This window comes from Nymphalis io, chromosome 13 (assembly GCF_905147045.1).
Source record: "Nymphalis io chromosome 13, ilAglIoxx1.1, whole genome shotgun sequence".
NCBI lineage: Eukaryota > Metazoa > Arthropoda > Insecta > Lepidoptera > Nymphalidae > Nymphalis > Nymphalis io.
In genome coordinates this window covers 10,291,250-10,309,750 of record NC_065900.1, presented here as the reverse complement: position 1 = coordinate 10,309,750, position 18,501 = coordinate 10,291,250, and the positions used below count along the sequence as shown (strand labels likewise).

Below are 18,501 nucleotides of genomic sequence, written 5' to 3'. Positions count from 1 at the left end.
TTAATACTTACATTTTCCAATACTGTAAATGTAGCATGAAATATAACATATAATAAAAAGAGAGCAAGTTATTGGAATATTTTATTGAAATACCACTGGCTTTCCATCTAAAAATGACACTCATAAATAGAAAGTCAATAGTAATGTCAGAAGTGTTTTTATCGCTTGCGACGAAGTTGAAGAGTGTTGCGTCTGATCCAGGCGGCACGTCGGGATCCACCCTTGGTTTGAGAGAAGCGGTGTCCCTTTCCGAGACCACGAGAACTCTTGCCCGCTGATGTGAGACCACGCATTTCACGGTGCTTGTGCACAGCATTTACTATCCAGTTGATCTTAGGATCACGACGAATTGCCTAAAATAAGAGTTATATTTATTAGAATGCCTTATTAAAAATTGTATACTTATTACAAAATAAAAATTATCAGATAATAAGGTAGGTGAGTTTTCAGCAAAACCTTTCAGATTGGTGCATGACATAATTGCTCATCATATAAACTATAGATTTACTTGAAAATTAAGGATGAATATATTTAGAACATTAGTTCACAATTATTTTACCTTGTGTGAGGGATCAACTAAGATGACTTCGAAGTATTTGTAAGAAGAATCTTGAGCTACCCAGTATGAATTGAGCACACGTAGACCACCGCAACGACGACCGACACGTTCCTGTTGGACAAAAAACTTCGATATTAATTAATCTTAATAATAATAGTATGCGAATTGAATTATTATTTGTGTAAAACTACGAACATTTTGAATAAGAAATCACATGACAAAACATAAATAATTTGGATATGAAGCAGTTTATATTTAAAGTAAAAATACCTCTGCGATAGACTGCAGATTGCGAGTGGGTTTTAGTTGGTTGACTCCATGGCTTTTAGGTTTGCCATAAGTAGCACCCTTGGGAACTGGACGCTTGCGACCACCACGACGCACGCGGATTCTGAAGACGACATAACCTAAAAATAATATATAAGTATTAAAGATTTTTAATATCATAAAATGTTCAGCTAATGCTTAAAGTATTGTTTATACTATACGATGGTCACACAAGTCAATTAATAATTAAATACATCAATAAGTATTGCTTACCCTGCTTGGCGCGATATCCTAATCTCCTAGCCTTGTCTGGCCTCGTCGGCCTAGGAGCGCGATGCATACGAGTTAATTGGCGGTATTGCCATACTCTCACACGTAAAAGAAAACGCATAACATCGCTCAGCTTTTTACGATACAACTCTTGAATATATCTGTAAGCGCCCATCTTGGGAAGCCTGTGGCAGACCTAGCAACAAAATCAATACAAATTGATCAGAAGTCACATCATCGGTCTGGCCACAAATGGGGCGATCCGAAACACTTGACAAACATGCCGTGAGGTTTTATCTGCAATTGAATTTATACGATCCACATTGATTAAATATAGGAATTAATACAAACAAATGATTACTAGAATAGCTTAGGAAGACACAATGTTGATTAATACGTTTGGATTCTAAAGATACAATAAGATTAAAAAATACACATACGTCTCGCGCACTCCACAGGTAATCAGGAAAAGAGAACTATTAACTGACAATGACAATGGCTATTGGCTACTGATGTGATATTGTTGCCACATACCAGGCAATTTTCGTAGTATTTTTAATACAGGCAAGAAATTATTATGAAGAGTTTAGTAAGTTTTTAATTACACAATTTGAAGCGTTCATTTTTTCATTTAAACATTCATTTTCTTATTTCTGGAAACTGTAATACGGTACACATTTAATTTACCCAAATTTAAACTACATTTAATGTAGATTTTTTTTGGTACGTGAGTTACAACCGTACATTTCCGTACTTCTCGTTTAATTATTATAGTGAGAAATTGAAATCTGTTGCTGTTACTTAGGTTAGGGTAGACAGCGTCCTATGTTTAGTTGTGAAGTCCAATGTCAAAAGCAAGAAAAAAATATATATAAAAAAATAAAAAATATAATAAGTAAATAGTATAATACATAATAAAAAGCGGTAGATGATTTTCTAGAAAATTAAATCTAAGCATTATTCTCCTCAGTTTCGCTATTATCAAAGAAAAAAAAATTAAAATGAAATAAGATCTCTGAAACACTCCTTGCGTAATAAAGAAGTTCAGCTTCGATTTGAATCGAATCGAGTTTGCTAAGATTGGCCACTGTTACAGGACGTTCAAGTAAGTTAGAAAAAATACATATAATTTATAATACATATAAAAAATACATATATTTGTTTCCAACAAATGAAGTACTCATTTATAATAAACAATACGGTTACATTCGTTAAATATTCTATATAATCAAAATATTCTAAATAATGTATATGTTGGCAACATCATAAATGTTAGCCGTTGGATGCGGGTAGCGCACGACCGGCTAACGTGCAAATCCTTGGGGAGCCTTTGTCCAGCCGTGGACGTTTTCCGACTGAGATGATGATAGCAACATCAAAAAGCCCGGCTCTTATACAATTTAATTACCTTTTGCTATAGTAAATAGTATATTAATAAATACAAATCTAAAAATACTATAAACATTAATGTAAAATCGACACTTGGAGCCTTTTTTATGCAGTAATTGAAATAATAAAATTAGAAATAAACGACGCAATAAAACAATTCAAATCAGTTCCTCACACAGGATGAAGGGGAAGCAAATAAATTTACTAGTTTTTTGAGTTATATTCAGTAAGGTACTATTGAACAAGTATTTTTTGATCACAACCAACTAAGATTTTTTGTAGCACTTTGATTTTAGATGATAAATGACAATGGCTATCTTTAACAGTTAACAATAAAACATAATATTATTTCCTCCATCTTACAACGCGATGAAATTATTGATTTTGTCTGACCTCCCCTCGTAGCAAACAGCTCATGCGTGTATGGCTGCTGGACCTATACCTAACTATAAATATTTTAAAGGGATATTGAAGATAGGGGAGCGAAAAGTTGCAGCTAGTAGCATATTTGCGTTTCAAATTATAGCATATCCGCGTGTTACAAAAAACGAACTTTAAGTATAGGATATCTGCAAAGTAAAATAAATGACTATAAAAAAGCTTATATACAAAAAAAATATTATAAAGGCTGTTAAAACAGTTTTTTTTAATAGTAATTTACTTCACAAAAGAGGAAGTCAACTAAAAACATTTTTTCAAACATTTTTACCATATTTTAAACATAATAAGAAAAAAACATAAATAATCTATAGCAGAAAACAGAAAAGGCATACGAGATCCTCATCTAAAATAAGCTCTGTTGGTCGTAACTGCGCAAGTCCTAGTAAGTAAAAATGGCGAGAACAAATTTGCGCTGGTGCTTTAAAGAAAATATTAAAGACGATTTTTAAATAATTAACGACTTATTGGCATGAATAAATGAAGTGATTAGTGTAATTAGAACTCTGTGATGAAATTGTTTGTGTTGTAATACCCAGATAAATATTTTAGTTACATACAGGTGCTTGGGACTTGTATTGATTTTTTAGAAGAGCGTCCCCTACGCAAAATGTTGGACATTGTACAACACACGACATGCAAAGTAAGTATCTCAATATATATTTGAAAAAAATTATCGTAAAAAAGAAGCTGGATTCGATATACATAATATATCATATACTATAAATGTCGTTTTATTTATGTTTATATTTAACGTTTTGGGTGTGACCTGTTGAACACTAAATATGATATACAAAATTATAAAAAATACAAATATAAATACGAAATTTAACATAAGATTCAATCTTACTTTTTCTATAATAAACACCGATTTATTTTGGTAAGATAATATTCAAACTTATCATGAGCGTAACTATTACTTTTCATCACCTTCTGATTTAAGGAAAGGTCATGAATAATTTTTAGTACTAGCATATTTTTTGACAAACTAAATCAATAAAAACTGCGAAAGTGACTAATTTTGTCACATTTATGCATTTAATTGCAAATTGTTAATATCCTGTGCAAGCTCTATGCTTATGTCATTCGTCAAAAATGTCTAGGCCTAGGGTATTTTGTATTAAAGACAATGTGATTGCGACGTCTATTTTTAAGTAAATTTTTAATTCATCGTATTCCCAAGAAGAAAATCAATTAGCATATTATGTGATTTATATAATCATGTATTCAAAGGTTGTAAGAACGTGCTATTAACACAAAATTCCCGTTATCTAGACGAGACCCATCTTATTAGAGACCATAAATAAGATTTTCGTTACAGTCACAGCGCTGATCTTTTTTAATATTTAGAAGTTCAGTCTAGATAATATAAATGGTATGAGAATTTTTGCATATAGGTTACCAGAATATTGTTTTTAGTAGCAATAACAGTATTAGGATCTTTTGAGATGATATTAAATTATTTATTTAGTTTCAATTTTTAAATGTTGATTCTAGAGATTCCAATATATAAAAAAATGTAATATTTACTAAAAAAAATGTCTGTTAATAAAATGCTACACGATTAAAGATCAATTGCGCTATGTGGAGTAGGTGGCAAATAGTGTTTGTGAGCTTTGCGGATATTTACTAATTATATAAAAGTTGTAAATAATGTGCCATTCCTGATTAATTTGTGGTAGAAGTACGGTAAACCACTGTTTACCACTCCTTTCTTAACGGAATAAAACGACTGCGCAAACACAGGCATAAAAAATACAATATATATTATACAAAATCACAACAATGTATTTGAAATAACTTGTAATTACAGTTGAATTGAAACCAGCAGTACAGTAAAAAAAAAACTCATTCACTCCAAGATATGATGCGGCTGCCATTGTTCCGAAGAAAGAAATTAGCCATTAGTCAGTTGATGGCGCTGACAATTTTAATTGTTGTTGGTTAGTGTAATTATCAAATTTTACATCATAATGGAAATTATCGTACATCGTACGTAGCTATGAAATTATCGCACTTGTACGATAATTATTTGTTTTTTTTTTGTTTTGAACCCTGTAGCCTACATTAAAATTTATATAGTTATCATTAATTCTATGGTTTTTGGTGCTGTCTGGAAATAAATACGTCAAAATAACGTAAATCCAATCAAAGGAAAATATATCTGTGGAGATATTGATTATTTGAGAAAACATAAAATAAATATAGTATACAGTTTAGTAAATATATGTACAGTTTTACTCTTTAGCAGTTATTATCGTTCACATTTTGTTTCTGATTTAATATGATGGTTTAAATAAATAAATAAAAAATATATATTACAAAATATTCCTTCAAACGAGGTTCCTTCAAACGAGGCGTGAAGAGGCATCTTGCGGGCCGGCAAGGCGAACGCGGCTAGTGCAGAACGTTTTTCCCGTCTGTACTGGCCGTCGTCGCGTTTGGACTCTACTACCACTTACCATCAGGTGGAGTAGAGTCATTTGCCCTCCCGGCGAATATAAAAAATAAAAAAATAAAAAATAATAATAATTAAATATGTTTATAAATAAATAAACACCTCACTCAATTTTAAATGCGAAAATTTTACCTACTAAATCTATTCTTGTTTCTGAACGGCTTATTTCACAAGAAAATCATGGTGGTGTACTCTGTGTAGAAAATTAAATGCCCGGCGCCATCTTGAAAGCGTAATTGTTGTCATGTTTACGTTGTATGTGGAATCTGGAATATTAATTTCGAATAAAGTAGGTGTGAAACGGTTTAATTGTGTTTTCAAAATATAGATTAATAAATATTTAAGGCTGTCATGATAAAAATAAAGTTATTTAACTATTTTCTATGTTAAATAATTGAAAAGTAGAATAGGCGCCAAATCGACGAATAATTAGTGTCGTTAGTTTAATGTTTGTCCATTTGTGTCGATTATTACTAATATTTCTCTTTAAAAGTGTATTTGTGAATCAATCTTTTTTTTCAGAGCAAATTTGATGTAACTGATCAAATTAAGTAAGTTGGCACAATGTTTTACGCACATTTTGTGCTGGCCAAAAAGGGCCCTTTGGCCAAAATTTGGTTGGCAGCCCATTGGGATAAAAAACTAACAAAAGCTCATGTATTTGAAACGAATATTGAAAAATCTGTTGATGGAATATTGAAGCCTAAAGTAAAAATGGCTTTAAGAACATCAGGTCATCTTCTTTTGGGTGTGGTGAGAATCTATTCAAGAAAGGCCAAATATCTGTTGCAAGATTGTAATGAAGCCTTTGTTAAAATCAAGGTATGTTTACTATTATCACTATAACTTAAACATTCATGACATGATTTCAATACTAAACTAAATATCAACATATGAAATATTCTTACAGTAACAAATTACAATATAATCAAAAAAGTCATAGGCATGTAAAGAACATGTAAGCTTCATGTATTTAACTATAACTCAGCCTCTCTATCTATTTGAGTATCTTAGAAACTAAAAAAACTGTACAAAAACTTTGTTTTCTGTTTATAAATTGTAATTCAATTTCGACCAAACCACAGTATGGGTAGATAGTGCCATCCTCAACATTACATGTAAAGTAGCAATGTTTTTTTGGAAATTAATAGTTATTATATTTGCAATAATTTAAGTATTTTTTAAATAAAAAATTCTTACCAAAAAAAAGTTATATGATGTATTGCATTATGTGAATTAGCTAACTTAAAATAACATTAAAAATTGTGAAAATGTTTACATATTTGAGTCCTTTTAGATGGCTTTCAGGCCTGGTATGGTTGATTTGCCAGAAGAACATAGAGAAGCAGCAATGAATGCTATCACTTTGCCGGAAGTCTTTCATGACTTTGATACTGCTATGCCAGAGCTAAAGTAAGTGTTAATTTTGATTGTTTTCAAACCTAAATAAACATGTAACATTTTATTCAATACATTAACATGTTGATATTCTTTTATTAACAAGATAACAAGACAATTTTATTAATTATAATTTTTTACAGTGAGGTTGACATTGAAGCTCAGTTTTCCCTAAATCAATCGAGAGCTGAGGAAATTACAATGCGCGAAGATTATGGTTCCTTGAATATGGTTACGCATGATGATGGATTTGGTGATATGGGATTTGATACAGACAACCCAGATATAATGAGAGAAGCTATTGGAAATGAGGGTGGATTGGAACAGGTTTGTAATCAAAACAACATATGTTAAAAATAAGCTTTAATGTTTATTAAGTGTTATCATAAAAATATAATATATTTTTTTTTTCATATAATATGTAATAAGGTTTTTTTAAATAATAAAATTTATTATTTCGATAGAAATAATGACAAACAATGTATATTTGTAATGTATGTATAAAGACCAGAAGATAAATTTATAATGTCAAGATTTCAGACTTTTAAAAATCATAATATATTGTCAGTAAATACATAATTAATATCTATATTATGGAAAACAACAAGTACAAAAGAGTACAATTAATCAACTTCATGCTTTTTTTCTATCTTTTTTAATTTAGAAATCAGTAATTGGTAAGAAAAAAGACACCTTTGTTTCACTTAAATATAAATAATATTTTAACAATCAACAAAACCGTCCTTCTCAACTCTTTCTTCAAATTATTTTTTTGAACACCAGCATTCATATTTGTCTTATTTTTTAAATAAACTACATACTTTCTGCTACAGTATTAGGCTCAAAATTAAATCATTTTATTATTGCCATTAAGATATTGATGCCAGCAGAAAATATTTCGTATAATAATATACAATAAACATTATAGCTTAATAAAACCATTCAATATTGCATTCAACTCTTTTTATATATCTTTTTTAATATAGTTCTTACCATGGCTTAAACACAATAACCGTTGATTTAAATCACTTAATTTTAATTGTGATTTAAATCATCCCCCGTCTGCCAATAGTGGTGTTACATTTTAATTATATATACATACTGATCAGTTCCTAATGTTTTAGAGTAACCTTCTGTTCGCTGACGGATCATCATTGGAGCTGGCAGGCAAAGATACTGGAGTGGCCAGTACTAGTGCTGCTGGAGTTCCTACTTTGACTGCACCTTCACATGAACCAAGAATGGAAGCTGCCCCGCATGGACCTATGGATGATGGCTTTGGAGGAACTATTGGTGATGTTGCGGATTTTGGACGTAAGTATAGAAATTGATATATATTTTTATTATAAATATAAACTTTGTTTCATTTTAATTGCAACGGTTTTTGCTATGAAATTGATAATTTATTTAAAACAATGTATGAAATCAATCCATTTGATCACAATTATTTGTATAAAGCATTTCTGTGTGTTTTCTGATATACTCTATGATTAAGAAATATAAATATTTTTTTTTTTATAAGAAATATAATTAATTTGTTAATAGATGCCGGAGGTCTATTCGAGGGTGATCTCTTCGGCGACGTCACTGCAGGTAGTTCGACCGGTGGCGCCGGTACCGGCCTGCCTGGAACTTCTGCTCAGCCGCAGTCCTTGCAGGTAGGTGGACCTTGCAAGTTGTATCTAAATATCTATAACGACACTCGTGAGTGATTACTATGGTAAAAAGATAATATCAAACTACGGTTGGTACTTAATAACACTTTTTTTTATTTGCAATAATTTATGTGATTTTGGAAATGTGTTGTGCTAGTAATGTTATGTATGTAACATTCGCAAGGCGTCGATGAGTTCTCTCAATTTAATGCTTTTATTTTTGAGTACAATGCTTTTTCTAAATAAGCGTAACAGTAATTGTGTCGCGCCAGGCGGAGATCGAGGCGGCGGGCGGCAGCGCGCGCGAGGCGGACGCGGCGCCGGACGCCGAGCCCGAGTCGGACGACGAGATGCCGCACTACGACGCGCCGCCCTCGCCCGGCTCGCCGCCCTCGCCCGCGCACAGGTACTAATAATAATGAAATCGTTTATCGGTCGACCGAACAGGGATCATAAACACAAAACAATAAATAGTAAAAAGACAAAAATTACGATAATAATGTTTTATGGATTTTACATATTATAAATTAGATTTAATCAATTCGAATTAAATTATCATACCAAATTAAACTAAAATTATTTAAATCAAATCAATTCAAATTCACACTAATCGAAAGAAATCAATCACATAAAATTATATTAAATTAGACTAAATCAAATACATAAAATAAAATTAGATGAAATCACATTAAATTAAATTACATTAAATTAAATTACATTAAATTAAATCAAAAATAAATTTAAATTAAACAATGTCATGAATGTAATTATTGTCAATTTACATATCAATATTCATTATTATTCAGTACATGAATCATATTGCAATGATTCAAGTACTGACTGTCAAATCTGCATGCGAACATTTTTAGGATGGTGTTTTAACTGTCCCGAACCCTGCGCAAAAGAGATGTACATCGCTTAAGCATGTTTGCATGAAAACAATCGATTCGCGAATCTGCGAACATCCCTGACGGCAACTGTACTGTTGTTGTACTGCGGCAACGACGATTTGTTGTTCATATTTATATACTTCATCTTTTTAAATATTTGTCTTTTTGATCTCAGCTGGGGCGGGTCACCTCCGCATGAAAGTGAAACTCCGAGGTCGGATGACGCCGGCCTCATGCCGCCGCCTGCTGCGCCTCGACCTCCATCTGCTAGACCTATGGTAAGTAGTACAAATAAACAGTTTTTTTTATTGAGCAGACGTAACTGTATATTTGTGAGTACTGTTAAATGGTATTAAAAATGATTGTCACATTTTTCTCTAATCAGGAAGTGGACTGCGTCGATACTGTGGTGGAGGACCCGCCACCAGTAGAAGCTCCCGCCACTCCGGCCCCTGCAATCGATTCTACTACTTTGTTACAAAACGACGAAGAGTCATTCGCTTTGGCACCTGTTGATGCTACTGTTCTTAAAGGTATCATTTTAAAAGATCATATACTGTTTTAATCGATGAAAGATTATAATGATAAATAATAATTATCACAACTCAACAATAAAATATTAGTTTAAAAAAAAAGGTTATTAATATTTGGTTCCATATCGTAGCAAATAATTTATTATCATAGTTTATGTTTTATAAAACTTAAACGCATCTAATGTAAAACTTAAAATATAATATTTTATTGTCTTAGGAATTACAAAAACTAAGCGGAAGCGTAAGCTGATCGTTGACGAAGTTAAGAATATATCTGGGGAGGAAATGAAGAATCAGCTAAGCAACACATCAGACATCGTCACCACATTAGACTTGGCGCCGCCGACGAGACGACTCATGCACTGGAAGGAGACCGGGGGTGTTGAGAAATTATTCACTCTGCCCGCCAGGCCTATACCTTCTAGAGTATTATTCAAGGTAAATTTATTTTCATTTAGTGCCAGGGTCTTAACGTACAAAAAAACACTAAGAAAGATTTATTATTATTTAAATAAAATAAAAAAATGATTATCGTTCAAAACTAACTAGTATAAGAAATTATTTAATGTTCGTATAATTGAATAAAATGTTCGTAAGAGTATGTGGGTTTGGGACGAGAGGGCTGACGTGTGCGTGGTGTGTGCAGAAGTACCAGCGCAACATGACGCTGCGCACGGACGCCGAGGACGGCGACGCGCGCTCGCCCGACCCCGAGCCGCCCGTCGCGCGCCGCGCCGCGCGCAAGCGCCGCCACGACGAGGTGACGTCGCTAGCGCCGCCCTGTACCGTCGCTGGGAAACGTACCCTATCTTTATATATGGTTTTTTTTAGCAGACCATTCAACCGCCGGAAACTCCGGCCCCTACACCTCAGCAGGATTTGGAACCCCCTACCCCGATACCGCAGGAGTATGAACCGTCAGTAGGTGAGTCGCCGACGTACCTCCACGCGTTGTTTTTGTTTATTGTTTTGTTTCTCACTAATAAATTTAATTCAATTTTATATTATCGCAAAAGTAATGTACAAACAATGATAATATCTAAAAATCCAAACCTTTGCTTAATAATGGTGCGTTTGTAACTTTTTACTTCTCGCTTTGCCGTGCACATGTCTGACTAAAATTTTCATTCCTACGCTTTGTATTAACTCGAGTATGAAAAGGATGAGCTTCCGATATACTATTAAAACGTTCGCTACGATGAAATCGCGAGTGTCGGTAAGCTCATGCTTCGTACTCGCGGTGCTAACGTGGTGTGGTGGTAGAGTCGGAGCGCGACGCGCCGCCCTACGCGTCGCCGCGGCACGACGACGTGGAGCCGCCCAGCACGCCAGGTACTAGCGCGCACACTCTACTCGTTACACACAAATACCACAATACTATACAATCATAATATGTTTAACTTAATACAAATTAACTACTACTCTTATGAATACTAAATTTTTCATTCTACTTTACTGGGTCTTTTAGAAAATATATTGTTTTACGTGTGTTTTTGCTTTATCGACTTTTTTGTGCCTCATAAACTGGTTATGTAATCTTCCTGGGTTTAATTAATACTATATTTCTTAGTGTAATATTAATGCATTATTTTATGCTCCTTACATTGCAACTAAAACTAAATTTATGTTTTTACCTATTCCCTTTTAAGAAATTATTCAAGTCTGGGATTGACTTTTAGTCAACACAAAGTTTTTGTAAGTGAACACCAAAAAAAAATGTTTCGCATTTTTAAGGTATGCTGAGTTCTCTTGGGGCACCTCTTACACCTGGTGTACTCGGACCTCTAACTCCGGGCACATTACTCCAAGGCGGACTCACGCCCGGTAGCTTACAACACGGGTCCATGACGCCAGGTAGAATTGCTGTAACAGCATTTTTTTTTTACACATTATATAGTAAAAATAAAAGCAATAAAGTGTATTTTTTATATATTTTTAATATTAAAGGTTATATGTGTTGTTCAGGTGGATTAACTCCTGTAGGACTTCAGCATGGTGACCAGCAAGTAGATTTAGGATTATCAGGAGCTTTGCATGGAGGTTGGTATCAAATATAATTTAATACTAATATAACTGAATACAAAAGCTTATTATAATGCTAACTTATATAATTGACATTTCGATCATATAGTAGAGATAAAATAATTTAACTGAAAAAAATAATTATGATTAGGTATGACCCCGGGTGGCATGACTCCAGGAGGTATGACGCCGGGTGGTATGACCCCAGGTGGAATGACGCCAGGCAGAATGACTCCAGGTGGTATGACACCTGGTCTGGGTCTAGACGGTGGTATGACGCCAGCTGGTCTACATCACGGCACCATGACGCCAGGTATATAACATTTTTTGGTATTATATATATCAGATAATGATTCATGTACAAATACAAATTGGTTATACAATAGAAATAATATTTTTTTATAATATTTTATTTTATCTAGGAGGACTAGATCACGGCGGTATGACACCCGTTGGTCTTCAGCACGGTGGTATGACTCCGGCAGGATTGCAACACGGAGGCCTGACTCCCGCGGGACTGCAGCACGGTGGCATGACCCCCGCCGGTCTGCAACACGGAGGCATGACTCCTGCCGGCCTTCAACATGGTGGCATGACACCGGTCGGCCTGCAGCACGGTGGCATGACGCCTGCGGGACTTCAGCACGGAGGTCTCACGCCGGCCGGTCTACAACACGGGGGCATGACGCCCTCAGGTTAGTAACCGAGTCGGTTAATAAGCCGAGATTATAGGACACTTTCTATGTAGCTTCTTTGACCTCGAGTACACGACAGTTGCAATAACACGCCCGTACCCGCCAGGCCTGCAGCACGGCGCGCTGCTGTCGCACAGCATGGAGCTGCCCATGATGCCGCAGATGGGCGGCGAGCACCCGCTGCTGTCCGTGGCGCCCGCGCACCACGCGCACCCCGCGCACCCCGCGCACCACGACCTGCACACGGGGCCCATGGAGCCGCTGCCGCTGCCGCTCGACCACGGGGACTACCAGGTGCGTTAGCTAGCTCGGCAATTTACGTTAACTGGCCGATGACATTAGCTATAAACATTACCATCTGCATATGACTTTTCGGTTATAACTCAATAGTTGCCATATTGTTTCGATTGTGTTCGTTTCAATGTCCATGGTTTGTGGACCCTGACGAGAGAGAAGAGTAATCCTACTAAATTTCTATTTCATAACATATTTTGTATGTAAATATTACTATGATATACAACGTTTATTCAAAAAAAAAAAACAACCAAATACCATATTTATTTTAACATTTTAATATTATGACATATTTGTATATGTATATATTTTCATGAAAAAAAAGTCTAAATACTAATTCAAAACTAACCAACGCAATTATGTTGTGCTTTTCGTGATATAAACTGCTAATATATACTAACCAAAGTGCCTGTATAGTGAGTGACTAATCTTCACCGATCTGACTTTATAGTCTCCATGTTACACAAACATTGGATTTTATTTTCTATGTTTGTAAACATTGAAGCATATAAGATATTATAACATGGTCAACATTATAAATCATGAAGATTTCACTAGATGCGGTAAGATCATTAATAGTTTTAGTTTTTGTAGAAACATAGTAGTTTTATTTTGCTTTTTTATGTTCAAAGATGATTCATCTTAATGCATTGCGATTGTTTTCGATGTATATGTGTGTGTCTATACACGCGTGTCAGATCTCAACAACAACAATTTTAATAAAATTTTAAAATATATTTTCAAGTAGGAATCTGACAATTCGTGTATAGAGTTTTATTTTTTAATTACTTTAATAGCACTTTCATTGACAATGTTTGCACCAAATAATTCCAGAACGGTATGCAAATGACGAACCTGGGATACGACGACCAGCACGGACAACACAGCCCTCAACACGATTACGATCTACCGCTGAGTGTCGAAAACGTAAGTGGAAATTATATATAATATTGTTTTTTCAATCCACGATAGCAAGCCAGCCTTGACTCACCACCCACATGGTGGCCATTAATTTATCCATCGGGTAGCCCATTTGCCGTAACATTGCAATTTTTTGTTATTTAATTTTCCGATGGGGAGACGTCTACAAGTTTAAATATTTCATAACATGGAGATATACATTAATTTTTTGGACGAATAATGGAGCGATTACTTAACTCGCTTTCATATTGAATGTATGAAAGCGAGCTCCGGTTGTATAGTTATTATATAAAGTGTTGACTGCTTCATTCACAGTAGCAGCCGGTAGTCTGGAAGTTGGAAGTGTGTACACTCCCTTCCTCGGTGCGCACGTAAAGACCCGCCGGCTTTACGTGCGCCTGAACTGTTTCTTTTATTTATTATCGGTCGTGTCGCAATGCTGTTCCATCGAATTACGAACGCTAGGGAGTAGAGATGCTGTGCTCGCGCACACAGTCGTGTCCCTGGCGATGATATGTTTTTTTTTTATAGAATAGGAAGGCCGACGAGCATACGGGCCACCTGATGGTAAGTGGTCACCAACGCCCATCGACATTGGCATTGTAAGAAATGTTAACCATCGCTTACATCACCAATGCGCCACCAACCTTGGGAGCTAAGATGCTATGTCCCTTGTGCCTGTAATTAGACTGGCTCACTCGCCCTTCGAACCGGAACACAACAATACCAGGTACTGCCGTTTTGCGGTAGAATATCTGATGAGGGGGTGGGACCTACCCAGACGAGCGTGCACAAAGTTATGACGTGATGCTCCGCAGGCGGAGGAGGGCGGGCGCGAGACGCGCGAGGCGGGCGAGACGGACGAGCAGTTCGAGGAGCGCGTGCTGAACCGGCGCGCGGCGCAGCTGTTCGCGGCGCTGCGCGGCAAGCTGGCGGCGCGCCTGGCGCTCGCCTTCGCCGACCTGGCGCCGCCGCACAACAACCGCAAGCAGGTGCCGACCGCATGCCGCCCGACTGCCTTGTGTACTTTTTATTTTATGTCCTCTATATTTCGATCTTTTGTTGTATTCCCGTAGGTGGCGCAAAAATTCTACAGTTTGCTAGTTCTCAAGAAGCATCAGATGCTAAAACTAGAGCAGAACGAGACTTACGGACCTATAACTATAACGAAGGGAGCACAGTTCGAAACGGAGGCGATTTAATTAAGATAGTTTTGTGTACGCGAGACGGAAAAGAATATCATTTAGATATAAAAAGGGTATTTTTATTATAATCGGTGACTCGTGGTTAAGATCCCTTTGGAGTTGATTGAGCCAAAAATGTAATGTGTAAGTGAGGCCGATTCGAATTCATAGAAACCTATTTTGGACCAAAATATTATATTGCATGCGATCTGATCTCAAAAATCAGATGGCATTAAAATTTTACACGAAAAAAAATGTACATATAAATAAAAAAAATTAAACAACACCCCTTGATACAAATAAAACATACAATACAAAAATATTTGGTAAAAAAAAATATTAATCATCGAAATATAATAAGTTCAATTCTGCCCTAAAATTACCGTGTCTATCAAAAATGACGTAAAAAATACTTAATACTTACATCCAACTCAAACACAGCCCGGGCGTAATTTCTACGGGATTTTAAAAATCGACACAGACGATATCGCAAGTATGTTTTTTTATATTTTGTCTTCTACACTTATTATATTTCAGTGGTTATATATGCTTTTTAAGTTTGATGTTGCATGCCTATTTGTCAGTTTAGAAATTACGTATTTTACATTTGAACACTTTTTTAAGTTGGCTGCAATGTTATACGTGTGTGTGTGTGTGTTATTTTATTTTTATTTTTACGTATTTATACAACTTTGAATGTACTGTGGTTAAGTATTAAAAGGGGATTTACATTTAGGGCACTTTCTAAGGACTCGGTTGCTGAAAGAGTTCAGCTTTTATTGCGGTCCGTTGATGACGTGTAGAGAAATGCCTTAAGTTGTTTTGATGTAGTTATAAGTAAAATTATTGTATGTTTAAATTGTTTTTAGCTTCTCCCTCAACATATTGAAATATTGTTAAATAATACATATATATAGTAAATAAATGGAGTTATACATTGGTGATTAAAATATTGTTCATGCTTAGGAATGACAGGCAAGATATCAATGTGGGTGTAAAAAATCTAAATAGCACAATATTCGCTACACTATTGAGTGGTCCTCTGCAATTTATAATAAGCTATTTTTTTAAAATAAAAGTAGCTTTCAAATACACATCATTTTCTAGAACATTAAATTAAAAATAGTCTTATAGTGTGATCGTAAAGACGCCGTTGTTATCATATCAGGTGACACAGCCAATGGGTCACCCCTTCGAATGTTGTCTTCTGTTTGTTTCTAGAGCGATAAATACGTTGCGTTACGTAAATTTGGCTTGCAAGACCATAATACACAAGGGTCGACAATGTGATCGAGTGTCGACATCCCTGGTATTGCTTTGATAGATGTTGAAAGCGAGGTTAGACAATCATTAATTGCCTTAAATTTTGTTATTGTTAGAAATATTTTAATGTTAAAAACCATTCTGCGTGTAAATTACGTGTATGATACTTGATTTCGAAGACTTTCTAGTTATAACAGTATATTTTATTCTAAACTGATCACTTATAAATTTATCGTAGAGAATGTAATAAAGAAAATTATGTACAAGTAGTCTTAAGAGGTAACTGAGAAACACCAAATAAAATCATGCTGACAATGTTTATTACAAGAAGATTTAAATATATTTACATGTTTATACAAGGTGGTTGTGTGCGTGGTGTGTGAATGAGTTTTTGTAAATTTCTCAAAAATCTTTCAATTTGCTGATTTTGCGTTTAAATGGTTATGAAGCCCAAACTGGATGCATCCCGAATGTTCCGGTTTGTATCCATTTTGGTTCAATTTTTTGGACATGAAATTATGTAAAATGCCAAGATAAAAGCATTAAGAATGCGTGGAACTGTTTATTAAGTTAAGTAACATTTAGAAGTTTTTGTAAAAATGGATTTAAGAGAATACCTCCGTCATTACTACCAACCACACAACTCGTGACGGCTGCTACACACGGGGGTACTCGCTTAGATGCTTTTCAGTGAAATTATTTGCAATAAATTTGTTGATATAACGTTTTTATCTTTGATTACCTTTATATTATGCCTCTGCGTTCGTTTACGTCATGAAAACTTCTTTCACGATAACTTGCATATTACCAAAGCCTTACTCTTTTGTGTTTATTGGTTTTGGTATACATGTTCGCAGCATAGATTCTTAAGGAGACCGATTTCAACCACGTTGATATAATATTAACCATCAATCTTTAACCTTGCTACGGACTGAGCGTCTTATGGCACCATAGGAATCCATACCTCAAGTGATATGATTAATATTAGTAATATGATTAATACTGTGTATGTATGTGAGAGAGTATGTATCATAAAAGCAAATGATATTCGTGAAATTGAAATCTTTCTCGGCTACTATCTCACAAACTGAATATTATTTTCTTATTTTTTTTTCTATTAAGAAGACTCATTTAGTTCATTAATTTCGCCGAAATTTGTCCATATGGTAAATTATGAGCTTGTTTATTGTGTATTTTGGGCATACTATACTCCGGTTGCAGAACAAGAATTTCTGACATTAACTTTTTTATTTAATTTAGTTTAAGAACTCACGGAACGTTTTTCTCCCGCACTCGCCGCATTGGAGAAACAGCTCTTTTATTTTTAAATTCACGAGATCGAAGTTCTGTTCAGTTAACACGGTGTCGATTATCATAAGACGAGCAGATATACAACATGGCGTCAGATTTCTTTACGCGCGATGCCCGTCAACCAATCGCAAAGCGTGCGGGCGAGGCCCGCCGAAGCTGCGTAAAACACGTCGTGAACGGAGAAATGCATTAAATTTTTTAAATACATTCTACAGCGGCGGGCGCAGGTGAAAACCGCTTCGTTAGGACTTAGCCTTCATCTTGAAAAGTGACGATTCAAAAGTACTCAAAACAGCTCACTTGAATAAAGTATAATTTGTATTGATAACACTGAAAAATATATTTGATTGAAAATAAAATGGAAAATGTTATTAATAAATATTTTATTTAAATAATTTTATTTTGGTGTATGGAATTGTCAGTAGCCTCGCCTGTCATAAACTAACTACAGTCAAATTAGTTTGGAGAGCTTTTTGTGTTTGCAGTAGTGCATCGTCAGCATAGAAATAAATAAACATATTTTTTATAGGTACTTAATATTGTACATATTAAACATATTTTTTATCATGAATTTCTACAATTGAATCAAAGCGAAATGCTAGACATTCGTAGACATCCTCGGTTTTATCCCATAACTCACTTGAGTTATGTTGATGTTAATGTGATTCGTTCTGATATTATATCTAAGGGTCGTGTCTACCCTGAAATAACTTTCCCTCTTTAATTCTATTGAAATACATGAAAAAACTTCTTTATTTTTCTAAAGTGGCATTAAATTTTACCTCACATAATCTCATTCATAGCATTCATATTCGTTGTGACATTTTTTAAACGAATTAGTAGAAAAATAATAATAGACAAAATGACGCTTCTAACGCTACTTATGAGAGTATTGTATTTATATTCGAGGCACTTATGGCTGACTCAAACTGGTATATTCCGAATTTAGGCACT

General features: G+C 34.8%; 2 protein-coding genes across 8 annotated transcripts; one reads left to right on the top strand and one right to left on the bottom strand.

Annotated features, from left to right (window-relative positions):
- Positions 1–68: 68 nt before the first annotated feature.
- Positions 69–1,631, bottom strand: LOC126772733 (60S ribosomal protein L15). The gene is made up of 5 exons (XM_050493267.1): positions 1,537–1,631; positions 1,100–1,292; positions 830–966; positions 560–670; positions 69–353 (listed from the first exon to the last, which is right to left on the bottom strand). The coding sequence occupies exons 2-5, from the start codon at positions 1,269–1,271 to the stop codon at positions 159–161; spliced, it is 615 nt and encodes a 204-aa protein (XP_050349224.1). The 5' UTR covers positions 1,272–1,292; positions 1,537–1,631; the 3' UTR covers positions 69–158.
- A 1,683-nt stretch (positions 1,632–3,314) lies between these two features.
- On the top strand, positions 3,315–16,959 carry LOC126772666 (double-strand-break repair protein rad21 homolog). 7 transcript variants are annotated; one of them, XM_050493103.1, is made up of 21 exons: positions 3,315–3,566; positions 5,904–6,203; positions 6,679–6,794; positions 6,923–7,106; positions 7,904–8,093; positions 8,325–8,437; positions 8,707–8,840; positions 9,500–9,602; positions 9,710–9,857; positions 10,075–10,295; positions 10,504–10,617; positions 10,692–10,782; positions 11,121–11,189; positions 11,592–11,711; positions 11,823–11,897; positions 12,031–12,192; positions 12,302–12,574; positions 12,681–12,868; positions 13,703–13,795; positions 14,608–14,781; positions 14,866–16,959. In XM_050493103.1, exons 2-21 carry the CDS (start codon positions 5,946–5,948, stop codon positions 14,989–14,991), a joined length of 2,952 nt encoding a protein of 983 aa, XP_050349060.1. In that variant the 5' UTR covers positions 3,315–3,566; positions 5,904–5,945; the 3' UTR covers positions 14,992–16,959. The 7 variants fall into 7 exon arrangements, with proteins under 7 accessions (XP_050349060.1, XP_050349066.1, XP_050349065.1 ...); XM_050493108.1 differs by lacking the exon at positions 3,315–3,566 and adding an exon at positions 4,848–4,866; XM_050493105.1 differs by lacking the exon at positions 3,315–3,566 and adding an exon at positions 5,595–5,674.
- Positions 16,960–18,501: the final 1,542 nt, after the last annotated feature.